A 15,106-nucleotide genomic window follows, 5' to 3' on the forward strand; every position below is an offset into this window, starting at 1 on the left:
CCATTCATCTCAAATGTTTCATCGTTATCGACATGCTATGACAGCCTCCCATTTTTTAACTGAGTAATCCTTGTTCACATAATCCAAGATCATAATGCTGTCCGCCCGTAACGCCGTATGTAGCAACCCAAGTCTATCGTCAGCTTCCGTCACTTAGAAGCGCTCCTTCATTCGTGCCGCAACCGTTCGGAGGTTGCCGTACACCTTACCAGGCGGCTTGCCGAGAATCAGGCTCACAACTGACTCCCGAGCAAGGTGGATGTTCTTGAATCCACCCAGGATGTGAATCTTTGAATCAGCAAGCACGATTCGAGTTCTACTGGCGTTCTCTATGGCAAACTTGGTCTTTCCATCCTTTCCAGCAATTCGTCCAATAGCACGGGCCTGGCTGTCACCGTGCATTGTTCGCACATCCTTAATCTCGAAAGTTTGGATGTAGAGGTCGTCGAGTCGAAGCAGCGCGATGGCATCGTCCACATCAAACCCGAGAGTGAACGCCTTGACGAAATCTTCTCCTTTTTGCAGTGCCCCAGTATCAGTGGTATGCTTCGATGATCGCAGCTCGACTGTCTTTCGCTTGATGTTCATTCGACATTGTAGCTTGAGGTGCTCGACCAGAGGAGGGTAGATAGAAGTCCATGACTGTTTTAAAGGTGTCATTCGGTGAGGAGGAATAGGAATCTTGCGAGTTTCCACACGGGTGACTGGGTCCTATCAACGTTATTAGGGTCATTGAAACTCTGCATGACGGTATGGGAGTCTCACAATATCTCTGGCGGGCGCAAATCGAGGCCGTCCTTCCTCATCGATAGCCATTCCATTCTCATTGCTCTCCTCCACAGGCACAAGAACATGCGCATCGGTAGGAAGAGCGTCAGGCGCATCTAAAAGAAACTCCTCGTCGTTTTCTGAACCAAAAAAAAATCAGATCATGTTTCCAAGATTCTCTTATTTCAGATTTTTTTTTCCTTTTCATACCTTCAACTGGGAGCGGAACGTCCACAGCGGGCGGGGCATCCTCTGCGTTCTTCAAAGCGGTCGGCGCAGGCATTGTGAATAATGAATGAGTGGCTTTGCTTTGCGATAATCTCTTGCTATGGGGTTCCAGAGCTGTTCTCGAGGCACGTATATATGCTAAAACTTTGGTCGTAGAAAATTCGTCCAAGTCAAATTCACAGACGTCTAAGGGTATCAGAGGTTGGTTTGGTGGGGGCGTTGGTGACTTTCGAGCAATCTGATCAAAAATTTGTGTGGCTTATCGTAGCTTATCGATTGGTTTTCTGCCTTCAGTAGCCAGGCGCGTCATGGAGTGACTTTTCCAACCAGAACCATGGAAGTGCAGCTTTGGCTAGCATTTGCAGTGACGGAATCTGTCGTTCATTAACCCCGATCAACTCCTCCCCCGTAAGAGTAATCTTGCTTTTTTCCTAGAAACTACAACAACAAAGTCCGTTTTGGCTCTGACTTCGCCCTATTTCCGTTCTCGGTGTCGTCTTGTTCTTCAGTTAGGCACCATGATGCTGGAATGATGGCCAAGGGTATCCCCTCTTCTCTGATCGAGCGTTGCTCTGGTATCTGCTTCAATTCTTCTCCAGCAACAGCCTCTTCGGTTACCATACGTCCTCTTGCAGAAATCAGTCGGAAATGGTCATTCTTACCGGCGACAATCGTGCTCTCAAATACTCGATTTATTCATTCCCACCGAAAATGTCAGACTTTTGATTCAATCTCAGACAATGCGTCGTTGCCTGTCACGCCAGCCTTTTCATTGCGCCATGCATTTCAACCTCGAAAATATGTTCCCGAGCGAAAGCGAATAACCCCTCTTACAACGCACGCCTCAACTCGTGAAATATCCCACGGGTCATATTGGTCATCGAAGCCATGGCAACAGCAACGATTGTACAGTGATGGTGGCAGTGGTCAGGGTAATGGATCAAAATGCTCCTGCGGCAAGGATATCACGGGTGTTTCCACCACACCAGCTAAAACAACAGAAGATCTGGAAAGGGTCAAGGCTTCGACATTGAACGAAACAAGCAAAGATGCTCCCAGCCGATTGGGGAAACAAGACCCTACAGGGTCGGATTCTGAGCCAGTCTCTTACATGTCCTATCTACACCTGCCGAGAATGCCGCATCGGCCAACCAAAGAGGAACTGCTCGAGGCCGCCAACGGCTTTTGGCAGCGACTCAAGGTTCGTTTAAAATGGGTGTCGATTAGAAGTATGAGACCATGGAATATTGACGAATGGGGTGCTTTTGTTTCATGGTTTCTTTTCGGCCACCTCGCTTGGATTATCGTCGGAACAACCACATTCTTCTCTCTGATCATTTTGTCAATCAACACTGTTGTTGCCCAAGGTATGGTAGTGTGTTTCGCACGAAGGATCTACATGCTAACATACACCAGAAACACTCGCGCAATGGGTAGGTGACTATTTGACACAGTCTGCTGGCGTCACCGTTGTTTTCGAGTCTGCTATTGTTCCCAAGTGGCGTGATAATGTTATCTCTTTCCGCAACGTTTTTGTGTCCCGAAGACCTGGCCAAGGCAACGTCTCATCCGTGAGCAAAGGCTCATCAGATGCTGCCGCCGAGGCTGCTGCCGGCCGCAAAGCAGATCTCGTGGGAACGTCTGAAACTGAGGACGATGGAAACTACACTCAATTTGACGTCACTCTTTCAACGGTCAATGTCACGTTGTCATTCCTGAACTGGTGGAATGGCAAAGGATTGTTGAAAGATGTTGAAATCAAAGGTGTTCGCGGTGTCATTGACCGAACTTCAGTGACATGGCCAGCCGAGGAGGTCGATCCTTTGTCATATCGTCACAAGCACCAACCAGGAGATTTTGAGATCGAAAAGTTCAAGATGGAGGACCTATTACTCACCGTTCATCAACCGGGCGGGTTCCGGCCATTCTCTATCAGCATCTTCTCTTGCGAGCTGCCCCAGCTTCGCAAGCAGTGGCTATTTTATGATTTCCTTTCAGCCAACCACATGTCAGGATCCTACGATGGGTCGCTGTTTACGATTCATCCCCGACAAGTCCACGGCGTGGTACCCAGTGGTAATGGTGACCCAGAAGCTTCGGTCGGTTTTGGTGATCCAAAGGCGTGGAAAAAGTTCAGTCGGCTCCGAATTGATGGTTTGAAGATAGACCATCTCAACCGCGGTGTTGAGGGCCCTTTTGGCTGGATATACGAAGGGAATGTTGATATTGTTGCTGATGTTATGTTTCCCGCTGACACCGACGAGAGCATCACCAAGGTCATGGCCGACTTCTACGACCAGCTTGAAGAAATCGTCGACACAAATAGGCACCGCTTCATGCGCAACATCCAAGAGCAAGGCCCTGCTCTTCTTACATCAGGACACCTTTCAGACTCAGCTGGAGATATCCACGGCGAAAAGCCAGCCACCGAGCCACATACTAGTGAGGATGAGCGTCGCTACCTCATCATGGACCTCCGGATCTCCATGAACGATGTCAAAGCTGCAGTCCCTCTCTTCACCAAAGATATGTCTTACGTCAATCAGGCACTGGTCCGTCCTATCGTTGCTTACATCAACGCGAAGAAGACATATATACCAATCAATTGCCGTATCGTGAAACGAGCCAGCGACTTCGATGGTAGCTGGTCGATCTTTGACTGTGGTCTAATGAACGATATGTCAGCGGAGACCTATGATGCATTTGCGAATGACGTCGAAAACCAACAGAGCCGTGTTCGGCGGTTCAAAAAGGTTGGGTTCTGGACCTTGTCGCTTGCGGTTCATGCCCTCTTTATGGGAATGGCAGGCAATGTGGTGTGAGTTTTCTACCACGGGCTCCTCCTCTGCTCGAGTATAACCGGAGCATGGGGGCCGAATGACGATACGTGTGCGACTTTGTATATTTTATCGGCGTTGTGTAAGAGCAATGACTCATGTTCAGGAAAGGCGACAAAGGCGTTAAAGATTGGAAAGTTTATGATACGGCTGAGCGTTGGTGGAATTCTATATATGAACGATGAGGACTTCGTCCGTGATTTTACTCTACTGCTTAATCGCTTACAGGAGCAACATGATGGGCGGCAACTGATGAGATACCCTTGCCGTAGTGGCAGCGTTCATCACATGAAATAGCATAAGTTGCCTCCGGTATATGAATGAACATGATCCATGAGCTGTGCAGACCAGATTCAATAGTGTTCCATTTCTTCCAGTGTATTGCAAAGCGCCCTCTACTTTTAATCTAATGAGTTCAATGAGACAAATCAACATATGCCTCAGATGCCCATGGCGTCTGATCGTCAAAAACAATTCCTTGTACTAAGCCCGTAGAAGAGTATGTTAAGAGCACGAAATATGCTCTGCGAAGCTGGTTCTGCATGGTTCCCATGTATGATCCTTGACGCCCTCCACTTCTTCCGTGTATTCACCATCTTTTGAGTCTAAGGCACAACCCTTTCCGATCCACCACCCTCTGTCTGCTGCCCTCCTTATGTCCGAGCACCCAAGAGGCCTCCATGGCTGTATCTTGAAACCACAAAGTGTTTTTTGCGTCAACGGCATGTCTCGAGTCGCCCAGCTCGGCGAGCAGTCGGCTCGACGGATAGGGGGCAGATAGGTATGAGTTGAAATGGGAAGCTGCGGTTCAGCGTCTGAATGAAAGCTACCCTTGCTGTATCGTTTAACAACGCTTCACATAAAGTCATCACTAGAAGAAAGTCAGTACAGTCTCAGCGCCTGTTTCGAGGGGGTACTAACTCTCCAAAATCATCGGCATCGTCATAAGTCGTGGTGTCGGCGGCGTTAGCGCGACCAGTAACCAGCGACGTCTTCGTTTTGGCAGCCTTTGTCTTCTTGCCTCCTTTATCAGCAGCCTTCTCCTCCCGCATCTTCTCGTTGCCCAGAGCAGTCATCGTACTGGCCAGCTTCTTGATCTGTTCGCTGGGCATATCCTTAGCAAGAGCCTTTGTGAAATCCTGGAGAAACAGGCTGTAGTGGGCATTCTTGGAGTTGGCTGAGATGATAGGAGTAAGAGTAGTGCGGAGAGTCTCGAACTGAGCCTTAGTCTTGGGCTGGAAGAGAGGCAGTTTAGAAATGTCGATGGTCTTGGTTGGGTCGTTAGAATCGACGACGACAGTAGCAGGACGGGACTTGGCACGGCCGGCGCTGATACCAATATCTCCAAACATGTCGGCGGCGTGTGCGAGATCGGCTTCCTGTTCGGTGCGTCGGAGTCGCTCGCGCTTCTCAGCCTCTGTCTCTTCATATTCCTCAACATTGGCGGCACCGGCTTTCTGCTGGGCACGCTCGGCCTGGTGCTCAGCAATTCGCTGACCTTTAGGTTTCTTGGCTGCGGCTGCGGCTGCAGCAGCCTTCTGCTTGGCCTCGGCAGCCTTGCGCTCCTTCTCACGCTCGGCCTCGGAGTCGTCATCGGCGTCCCATGAATCTAGAACCTGTTTATGGGGAGAAAGGTGTCAGCGATTCGAGGGTCGACGACATCTACCAGACTTCAAGGCAAAGACTTACGTCGCCATCGTCTTCTTCGTCGTCGAACTTGCGTCGAGAAGCGGCACCGGTACCGACAACGGGGGAGCCGGAGGAGCTGCTGTTGTCGCTCTCTTCGTCGTCTGAATGGGCTTGTTAGCTGTTTATGCTCTTTGAGGGCGCTGCTTGCCGTGCAAGCATCAAACCCAACGACCCCGCAAAAGTCCATTTCGCTTGAGACGTCACAGTAGTCTGTGAATGGGTTCCAGACTGTGGTTTAGAAGGTGTTTATACGTACCCCACTTCTTAGGAGGCATGATGTCTGTTCCTGGCAGTATAGTATAGTATCGCGTTTGGTGGTTGATAGAGTTGAAGTAGGGTGGATTTCTGGGGTGCGAGGATGTGTGAAGGGCAAGTTTTGTGTGAGTTGTGCGAGTGTGGGTGTGGGTGTTTTGATGTTGCGGTACAAAACGGGTCGAGGACGGATCTTGAAAACAAGGAACAAAGGAAGAGAGCGTAAACGGAAAACACTAAAGGTTAGTAGGTAGTGTCTGCACAGGATTTAATCCAATATCATCGTCCGGTATTTATACATGTACACTACGAGAAACGCTTCTGTCTAGCATATACTTTTCATAGATCTGTAAAAACTACAGTATTGGTATTTGCTTTTCAGGCAGAAAGCCTTGACTCCCAACCAGCATATTCAAAGTGGGATGGAGGGGTTGTCGATCTAAAGGAGGGGCACTTTTCCAGTGTGAAAGTTTGGCCGATAAAAAAAAGAAGAATTGGCGCATTTTTCTACACTCTACGGAGTAAACCCTCCATTAATCATGATGCATCCGCGACCAACTTCATTTCAACAGGAACAGGTTAGACTTTAGTATAATAACCATATCCCTCCGAATCACGGCATGATCTCCGATTAGGTCTCTCTACGCTATTGTTATTAGTTAGTACTTCTAATACTGTAAATCCTGAAATTATTTTACGCCAGCACTTACTTCACTGATTTCTTGAAGGTCGTGAGAGGGGCTAAGTCCCAGCTCTGAAGCCATGCTGTTTTTTTCCCCACAACACTCTAATACCACTCTTGTCTTCTATTGTTCGGAACTTTGAGATATGAGTTACTACCTTGACATCTGAAGTTGTATACTATCGCGGAGGTGACATGTCTCGGTGTTATGGTGTAGTAGATTTTTTATCATGACTTACCCGGTACCACGAACACCTATCGTGTGGAGTTCTTTTTAGAGTAATCTACTTCGTGAGTTTCCTTACATTTATGCAATATGGGTTGCAATGTGTTTTAGGTGCAAGTTCCTTATCTAGGCTGAGCGAGTACATAATGATGAGAAACATGTTGTAGTTCGGCCCTGACTACACATTCTTTTCCGTGGTTTGACACTACTGGATATACACATTGACCTTCGCAATAACAACCAATTATCTTGCATTTACCTCACAGATACAATGTGCTCGTTGCAGATGGTTTAGTACGCAAGTTTAGCATGAGATACACCAGGTACTGTACCCTTCACATGATGTGTCAAGCTTCATCATTCTTACCAAGGGAGAATTTGTCGAGAGCACCTGCATGCTGGGACTAGACCATGGTGTATCCATGTAAGTCAACGTCTCTAGCATCTCCGGTTATACGAGGATTCACACAAGCAGCTGACCATAAGGCCTTTGATTCACCCAATGAATAACGGTCAGCATCCCGGAAAATCCCCCATAAGCTTGAATGGCCAAGCGATAATGTCAACTGTGTAGTGTTGGTATCGAGAAATCCCGATACCAGCTGCTGTATCCGCACCAGGCCGGCATTTAAAAAATGCTCCTAGATTAGTGAGCAAGCTTCCAAAGTAGTCAAAATAATAGGACCGTTTATAGCACGTGCCTCAGCCTCTTGGTTGATGCCAGATCGCGAGTGATTCCTAATAAGCCAGGATTCAAGATCTCCGTTTGCGAGTGCTGTGTAAGTAGTCAACATCCGAGTCCTTCCGATGAACCGCACTCACGTGGCAGCGAAACTTTTGAGCCGCAACCAACCTATGACGGATCTTTGTCATATTCCCGATTTAGGTCTTCGGGAAGGCCTTTCTAGCGTTTCCACTGACAGTCCCGATTGCTTGGGCCCCTGCGGACCATCGTAATTGACAAGGACTCCAGGTGCTCGTCTGAACGGCCTGGCTGGGTTAGACTTTGACAGTTGGCCCCGGTTCCAGTTAGCGGCGGCCGCGGTGTGCCGCAGACGCCGCTCACCTTGAGTGCTTGTCCCGGTCTGTCTTCGTGCACTTCCCCTTGGTAACGTCTCTTGTCAGCAATTTCACGCCGAAGTAGAACGGCGTTTGGACATCTTGCTGATACGGAGACCAGAATTTTCTCGTTCTCAATTGGACCCCTGGGGTATGCTGGGGATGGCGTCTGACATGCACACACGCCTCTCTGTAGGCTTATCTCTGGAATACATATAAAGGTTCAGTTGGACCTCCTCAGACAGAACCTTCATTATACTATCTTCATACCGAAGAATCAACTCGACCAACGATAAGCTGAGGCAGATATCTGCAATAAATATACCATATATCGAAGACATCATAACTCTTGCTTGCCCCCCGATGTTGTCATTCCAAATTCAGCACAGCCAAGCTTCACGGCAAGCAGCAAAAGCTGTTGCGCTTGGCTTCACTCGAACCATATCTTCTTCTTCACTGGCGAGAGCACCTATAGCTCTTCGAGCTGGTTGTGCCGCTTCCCAGCAACATCGGCTCTTCTCATCGACACCAACACACCAACTTCGTGACTTCTTTCCGGTCAAAGAGACGCCACATATCCAGACGACCAAGCCAGCCTGGCCACACGAAGGGTACACATATGATGAAATGTTGGCGGTCGAACCCGCTCATCGACCTCCGAGGACAGTCGGTGACTATACAGCCTGGAAAATTGTCCGCTTTGCCAGATATTGCATGGACAAGGCCACAGGTATGGACCGTGATCAGAAATCCGACAAGACCAAGCCGACTACAGCCATCGAGGCTCAGAAGCCACTCACCGAGGCTCAATGGGTAAGCCGCATCCCACCTGTGCAACATATCACGAAAGGATAGACTGACAAAGACAAAGCTGATTCGATTCATCTTCCTCGAGAGCGTGGCGGGAGTCCCCGGCATGGTTGGGGGCATGTTGCGCCATCTCGGCAGCCTTCGACGCATGAAACGAGATAATGGCTGGATCGAAACACTCCTCGAAGAGAGCTACAACGAACGAATGCATCTTTTGACTTTCATGAAGATGTGTGAGCCTGGTTGGTTCATGAAGATGATGATCATCGGTGCTCAGGGAGTCTTCTTCAACAGTCTGTTTGTGTCCTATCTGATCTCGCCCAAGATTGTCCACAGGTTTGTCGGCTACCTTGAAGAAGAGGCTGTTCACACCTATACTCGTTGTATCAAGGAGATCGAAGATGGCAACTTACCCAAGTGGAGTGATCCCAAGTTCCAGATACCCGATATTGCTATCCAGGTGAGTGCTTATCAATACCCGTATAACGAAATATTCAATATTGATACTTCTCTAGTACTGGAAGATGCCAAAAGAGCACCGTACGATGAAGGACTTGATCCTCTACATCAGGGCTGATGAGGCCACTCACCGAGGAGTCAACCACACACTTGGCAACCTTAACCAAACGGAAGACCCAAACCCATTCGTCAGCGAGTACAAAGATCGCGAGCCACCCAAGCCCGCATTAAAGCCCACCGGCTACGACCGCGTCGAAGTCATCTAGGGTTGTCACAAAGCGATCACCAACGTTAGCCGAACAAAGCCTCGTGGCATCAGACGAGCTCGTACGGATTTTCTTGTCTCATTTGCTCGACATGACAGGAAATTCTTGGGTCGAGTATTGTAGTTCTTGCTTGTTTGCACATGATACCACTGGGAAATAGGAGTTCAACTTTGGAAGGAGTTTGCTTGGTTATTTAAACACAAATCTGCATTTGATGGCGTTATGTTATGGAATCCCTACTCTTGATGATCTTAGAAGCATTGGTTTAGTTGGATAAAAGAAGAAGAGAATAAAAAACCCTGTGCCAGTGGTAAGACGCATTGACTACCTACCTACCTGTTCAACCACAAACCCTCTACTGCATGTGAAGTTCGTGCCGCCAGACTGGTCTCGAAAACAATACTTGGTCATCAAACGGCATACACATGCAACAATTACTCGGTGAGAAACTCACGGACGCCTCCGCAACCTTAGTAAGAACCTGGCAATACCTAAGAACAAATTGAAGAATAACCTCATCACTTTCAAGAAACTTTCACCTCAATTTCGCATGTCGAGCTTCCTGCCTTTTTGGGCAAGGTGGGAACCACCTCAGTTCGCGTTTATTTTAGTGCAAGGTAAGGTACCTTAGTCAATAAGCTTCTTTTTCTCCGGTCCGGACCGCGTCAGCAAAAACTCGAAATCTGCCTTGCGAGGATCCTCAAACGCAAAGGAAGAGTCGGCTGCCACCGAGCAAGGCAGGGGTCTGCGTGAGAAGCTGAAACTGATGTCACAATTGTATCAATGCTTACCGACTTGCTCCCGTCAGCACGCAAACCATCCTCTGCCTCTGATGCGAGGAGAAAGAGAGCACAGCCTTGGATTGTGGGGTCGGATCGTGGGCCGCGTGTAAGGCTGGGGGCGGTGTAAGTGGGATGCGCATTCTGTCATGGCATGAATATGTGATTCGGACAGTATTTGTACGAATGAGGTGGTGAATCATCAAGTAAAGCATGTACTTATATTACTAAGGCGACTTCACTGTGTTAGTCTTTTCTCCAATCCTCTGTCTGGCCGACTTTTTTCTCAGGTACATGGAGGCACGCTAGAAGCATCACTTCTTCGAGAGGCTGTGCAGAACTTGCATGGTGGATGACGATCCAGGGACAGGCCAGAGGATGGTCTATTAAAAGCTCGTACGATCGAGCTATGTGCTCTCTGCGGCTAGCAGAATATTGTAAAATGGCCATCGAATTATGTATGAGCATTCCCTCGCCTGACAAGCCCACTGAGTGGAATGCTTAAACCGACAAGTATACCAGGCAAGACGCTGTTTACACTCATAAACCTGTGTCTGCAGCGCAACGAATGGTAGAAAACAGAATAGGGCTGAAATGTGACTCAAACTGCCTACTGCCTACTGCCTACCTAGTACCTAGGTTAGTAGTTACCTGTGCTTCTATAAGCAGCTGAAATCTGCGTATGAGAGAGTGAAAGTGACATGAACGACAAGGTGATTGTGGAGCTTTCTCTTACAGTCCTTACGTACTGCTGATTCGATAACAAGCACGTACCAGATATTGATGACAATATTGAGGAATGAACGAAACATGTGTGAGGCTCACTAAATCCGGCGGTCTTCTCTAGCAAAAACTCTACTGACATCCATGATGGGAAATACGAAGAGCCTTGCAGTTGGCGTGAAACATGGAAACATGCTAATATACTCCGTACTGAACGAGGCATGATTGCGACCAAAGACCAGAGTCCCAGAATCCCAGAAGACACTACAATTTCGCACACGCAAAAGTGCCACTACTTGACGTGGTAAGTTGGATATTAAGATGCGTACGGAGTAGTGCTGATGCTCATTTACCGAGAACCGCCAATCCAGATGAGCGGGACACATGGTAAGGAATGTGCCTATTGCTCAGTATTTATTAATTAATTCAATGAAGGCCCAATGAATTCGCGATGAATGAGAGTCAAACCCTCCAGAAAAAAAAAGAAGAAAAAAGAAAAACGCATGTCTACCTGAATGAATAACCGTTATAACGCATAGGATAGCCCAAGTAGTGAAATGAAATTGATGAGGTCGTTTTGATGTTATCTCGTACCTACCTAGTACTTAACCAACACGCATTGAGTTCATTTCCTGCCTTGTCCCCTTCTCATCTCTTGAAACTTATCTCACCCCAATAAATAATTCTCACAACACTATGGATACTAATACCGACTACCCCATGTTGAATTAGCGATATCACGATTGTCATCAACCTGGAGAGCAAGTCTGCCTCGCTTGCAACAGGCCAAACGATCCCAAATACTGTTAAAATTAGCAAACCTCGGTACTTGTCTACCCAAAAACCACCTCCCTTACCTTATCATCCCTTCTTACTTACCTTACTCAAACAGCTGTACCTGACCTCATGCCCAGGGCACACTAGCTCTAATTCTCATTCGTTCGACGTGTTTCTGCACAGCCCTCCGCACCATTCTGGCCCTACGCCTACATAAACGCATGCTACGGGGAGAGAGAATCTTGTGCGGTTAGACGCCTGTGCTGTACATCAGATCTGACGCACCAATTCCCGTTCCGTGTGGTCGGCCTTCTAATTGGTATTCTGGACGAAAAGGGACCACCCACAGACACAGAGTACTCCCTTACAACCAAAACTACGGACCAGCGCTAGCCGCCCGGCTTTCGCCCTCTCTCTCTTCTCGTCCCAATAGAAGCTACCCAGAGCGGAATCTTCCAAAGTAACATAAATTGTCAGAGTCCTGGCCCCTAGACCAGGTATAGCTCCTATCGACCAACCTTATTAATTGTAACGCCGTTCGCTGCTTACACTTATTCCTGCCGTTGTGTTGTGGTACGGATTACAGGACAATACCCGCCGCACCACAACCCACCCACCGCAACCCAAGCAACTCATCTCCACCATCCTCTTCGTCTGCGTATCCAACGACTACAGCAGCATTCCCCATCCTCCATATCATACACAAAACAATACCGATTTTCTACACGTCGCATTCATCTACCTCAAACTACACCGTTCCCGCCCAGACTGCGCGTTTCGCAACCCCTTCCACGCGTCGGCCGCCGTGATAGGATAGTCCCCCGCCCATTGCATCACCTTGAAAGCGCACAGCCCCCCGGCATCGCCACGGTGCCTGAAGGCTGACTCCAGAAGTCTGCCTCGTCTACACTATTCTACAGTACTTCGTCTGCTTCTAAACTCGGAAACATCATGGACCAACAAGCTCAACGAGGCCGGTCGCCTTCGGCTGGCCATCAACAGCCTCATATAAACCATTCTCATTCCCCTTCGCCGGCGCCCTATCAGCATAACGATCCATCTGTTGGTCTTGGTCTCACTCTCGACCAGTCCGCTCAACAATCTTACGAGGCCTTCAACAGTTCAGGTTTTCTTAGCCCTCAGCAATCGCCTTCTTTCCTTCCTCCCGCGCATCAACTGAGCAACTCCTTCGCTCAAGCCAATTTGTCCGACCCCGCTATTCTCGATCCCAATAACAGCACCTCATTCGGACAACAGCCTGCCACCTCCGACACTTCGCTACCCTTCAATAGCCAGGCTCAGGCAGCTTACCTGTCGCCGAACCTCAACGATAACGACTTCTCTCTCTTTCCGAATACTAGTGGTCAGGGCGACCAGTTCAGCGCCCCCTTGTTTGACCAGTCTACACTCAATCCTAACGACATGAATACCATGGCGTCGCAAGGGCATCACTCGCCCACCCCTCCTCATCTATTCCAGCACGATGCTCAACAACCTGGTTCTGCTCACCAGTCGCCCGCTTTTAACCAGCACCAGTTCTCTTCACCACCTAGCCATTCGCGACATACTTCACTCGGCCCAGCAGATGCTTTGCTCCCAAACCAGATAGCTGATTGGAACCAGCCTCAATTCCAGCGCCACCGTCGCACGCCCTCCGAGTACTCAGACGTTTCGTCCGTGGCTCCATCACCGAACCTTGTTAGTGCCGAGTCCTTTGAGACTGATGTCGGTGGGCACTCGCCTGCACACCACCCTTCTGATGGCAGTCTATATCAAGAGGTTTTGAGTATGGGTAACTTTAGTCTCTCCGACCCTCAAGTCGGTGGTAGTCCTGGACACCAGGGTCGTAGTCCTTCCCATAGTCCCGCAATCAGCCCCCGCATTGTTCCTCAGCAGATGCCGGACCTGAACCAGCTGAATCAAAACAGTTTTGGTTTGGCAGGTCCTCACAATCCATATGGAGTTCCCTCTACCTATCCTGACGTTTCAGCGCCCATCGAGGCCTTCCCTTCCCTCCAGCCTTCGGGCGCTGATTTGTCGTCGATGGCACCTCCTGCGATCAACATTGACTTTGCGCCTACAAATGCTAAACAAGGTGCTTTTGATACTCCCAAATCTCGTATGGATCAGGATTCGTTGACCCCGCCAGACAGAGGTATGTTTGAAGCCGAAGCCATTGCTTTTGAAACTAGCTCACACATCTTAGGTCGCCCCCGATCCCGTCCACGTGCAGTGACAGATCCTTTCCATCCTGGTGGCGGTCTGCTAGGTCGCCAAGGCAATGCCAACATCATCTCGCCCTCCCTAGGCGCCGACTTAGCAGCAAGAGCAGACTCCAGATCTTTATCTCCCCTGGACAGGCAAGCAGGGACTTCACCTTCCAGGAGAAGACAGTCCACATCGGCTGTCCCCAACAACGTTATCGCTCTCAGACTGGCCGATCCTGAGTACCAGAACAACCAGGACAGCGGGGCTGCCAAGCGGGTTCAGAAACACCCTGCCACTTTCCAGTGCACATTGTGTCCCAAACGATTTACGCGTGCGTATAACTTGCGTTCACATCTGAGAACGCACACAGATGAGCGTCCTTTTGTGTGTACAGTATGCGGCAAGGCTTTTGCTAGACAACACGACCGCAAACGACACGAGAGTCTTCACTCCGGAGAAAAGAAGTTTGTATGTAAAGGCGATCTCAAGGTTGGAGGTCAATGGGGATGTGGTAGAAGATTTGCCCGTGCCGATGCTCTAGGCCGTCATTTCAGGTCCGAAGCTGGCCGCATCTGCATTAAGCCTCTACTAGATGAAGAAATGATGGAACGACAGCGACTCTGGCAACAACAACGGATGCAGCAGAACATGGCGCAGAGCATGGCTGTTGCATCCAGTATGCCAATGGATGGCCCTATTTATCCTATGGACCCCTCTGGCAACCCAATGCTTCCAGCGGCTCTCTTGGCCCAGTATCCTGCATTAGCTCAGCTGAACTGGTCTACACCTGATGTGAACGCTGGCATGGACGACGAGGTTAGTGGCCGTTCATCGTTTGATGCCAGCGACTACGACGAAAACGAAGACGGTGGGTATGTGAGTGGCCCTGGCACAGGGTTTGGTGAGGGTGGGATGGGTCAAGGCTTTGGTGAAATGGGATATGCGAGCGACTTCGGGGGCCGGTAAAGTGAGATCACTCGCCATAAGAATATGCATACATTGTTGACGCGACCAATGCCTTTCTTTTTTCTTTTTCAGATGTCGGCGTTCTCACCTTGCGCCTTGCTTCTTTCTCTATCCCTTGGGGAATTTCTGTTTTCTACTTCACAGCCGTCTTTTGGATATGCTAGATGCGACGTGGTTACTGCATCACAACGGTTATACACACAATTGGATCCGGCGGGATATTTCTTTTTGGGGAGTGTTTGGGTATAGACGGTACGCGCATAGATACCAAATCTAGTCTGTTCTGTTCATTCAATATGACGTGTTTTATCTCTTATTTCTCGTTCAGTTTGGTTAGGTTGTATACCTAGGTAGCTGAAGCTTGCTTTTACATCTCG

At 49.0% G+C, this 15,106-nt stretch overlaps 5 protein-coding genes; 3 read left to right on the forward strand and 2 right to left on the reverse strand.

The window, feature by feature from the left end:
- Nucleotides 1-153: 153 nt before the first annotated feature.
- FFUJ_01542 (Pre-rRNA-processing protein PNO1) lies at nucleotides 154-1,051 on the reverse strand (the record flags this gene model as incomplete). XM_023577550.1 has 3 exons in its annotated part: nucleotides 154-711; nucleotides 766-908; nucleotides 979-1,051. 3 exons carry the CDS (start codon nucleotides 1,049-1,051, stop codon nucleotides 154-156), a joined length of 774 nt encoding a protein of 257 aa, XP_023424039.1.
- Nucleotides 1,052-1,528: 477 nt separating this feature from the next.
- Nucleotides 1,529-3,818, forward strand: FFUJ_01541 (related to MDM31-Mitochondrial Distribution and Morphology; the record flags this gene model as incomplete). XM_023577562.1 has 2 exons in its annotated part: nucleotides 1,529-2,363; nucleotides 2,413-3,818. The coding sequence occupies 2 exons, from the start codon at nucleotides 1,529-1,531 to the stop codon at nucleotides 3,816-3,818; spliced, it is 2,241 nt and encodes a 746-aa protein (XP_023424040.1).
- Nucleotides 3,819-4,688: 870 nt separating this feature from the next.
- On the reverse strand, nucleotides 4,689-5,797 carry FFUJ_01540 (related to Eukaryotic translation initiation factor 3 subunit J; the record flags this gene model as incomplete). XM_023577573.1 has 4 exons in its annotated part: nucleotides 4,689-4,704; nucleotides 4,755-5,449; nucleotides 5,523-5,623; nucleotides 5,779-5,797. The coding sequence occupies 4 exons, from the start codon at nucleotides 5,795-5,797 to the stop codon at nucleotides 4,689-4,691; spliced, it is 831 nt and encodes a 276-aa protein (XP_023425481.1).
- Nucleotides 5,798-8,104: 2,307 nt separating this feature from the next.
- FFUJ_01539 (probable alternative oxidase precursor, mitochondrial) lies at nucleotides 8,105-9,276 on the forward strand (the record flags this gene model as incomplete). XM_023577584.1 has 3 exons in its annotated part: nucleotides 8,105-8,554; nucleotides 8,613-9,011; nucleotides 9,067-9,276. The coding sequence occupies 3 exons, from the start codon at nucleotides 8,105-8,107 to the stop codon at nucleotides 9,274-9,276; spliced, it is 1,059 nt and encodes a 352-aa protein (XP_023424041.1).
- Nucleotides 9,277-12,506: 3,230 nt separating this feature from the next.
- Nucleotides 12,507-14,729, forward strand: FFUJ_01538 (related to calcineurin responsive zinc-finger protein; the record flags this gene model as incomplete). XM_023577595.1 has 2 exons in its annotated part: nucleotides 12,507-13,710; nucleotides 13,762-14,729. The coding sequence occupies 2 exons, from the start codon at nucleotides 12,507-12,509 to the stop codon at nucleotides 14,727-14,729; spliced, it is 2,172 nt and encodes a 723-aa protein (XP_023424042.1).
- Nucleotides 14,730-15,106: the final 377 nt, after the last annotated feature.

Source organism: Fusarium fujikuroi, chromosome FFUJ_chr01, assembly GCF_900079805.1.
Source record: "Fusarium fujikuroi IMI 58289 draft genome, chromosome FFUJ_chr01".
NCBI classification, from domain to species: domain Eukaryota; kingdom Fungi; phylum Ascomycota; class Sordariomycetes; order Hypocreales; family Nectriaceae; genus Fusarium; species Fusarium fujikuroi.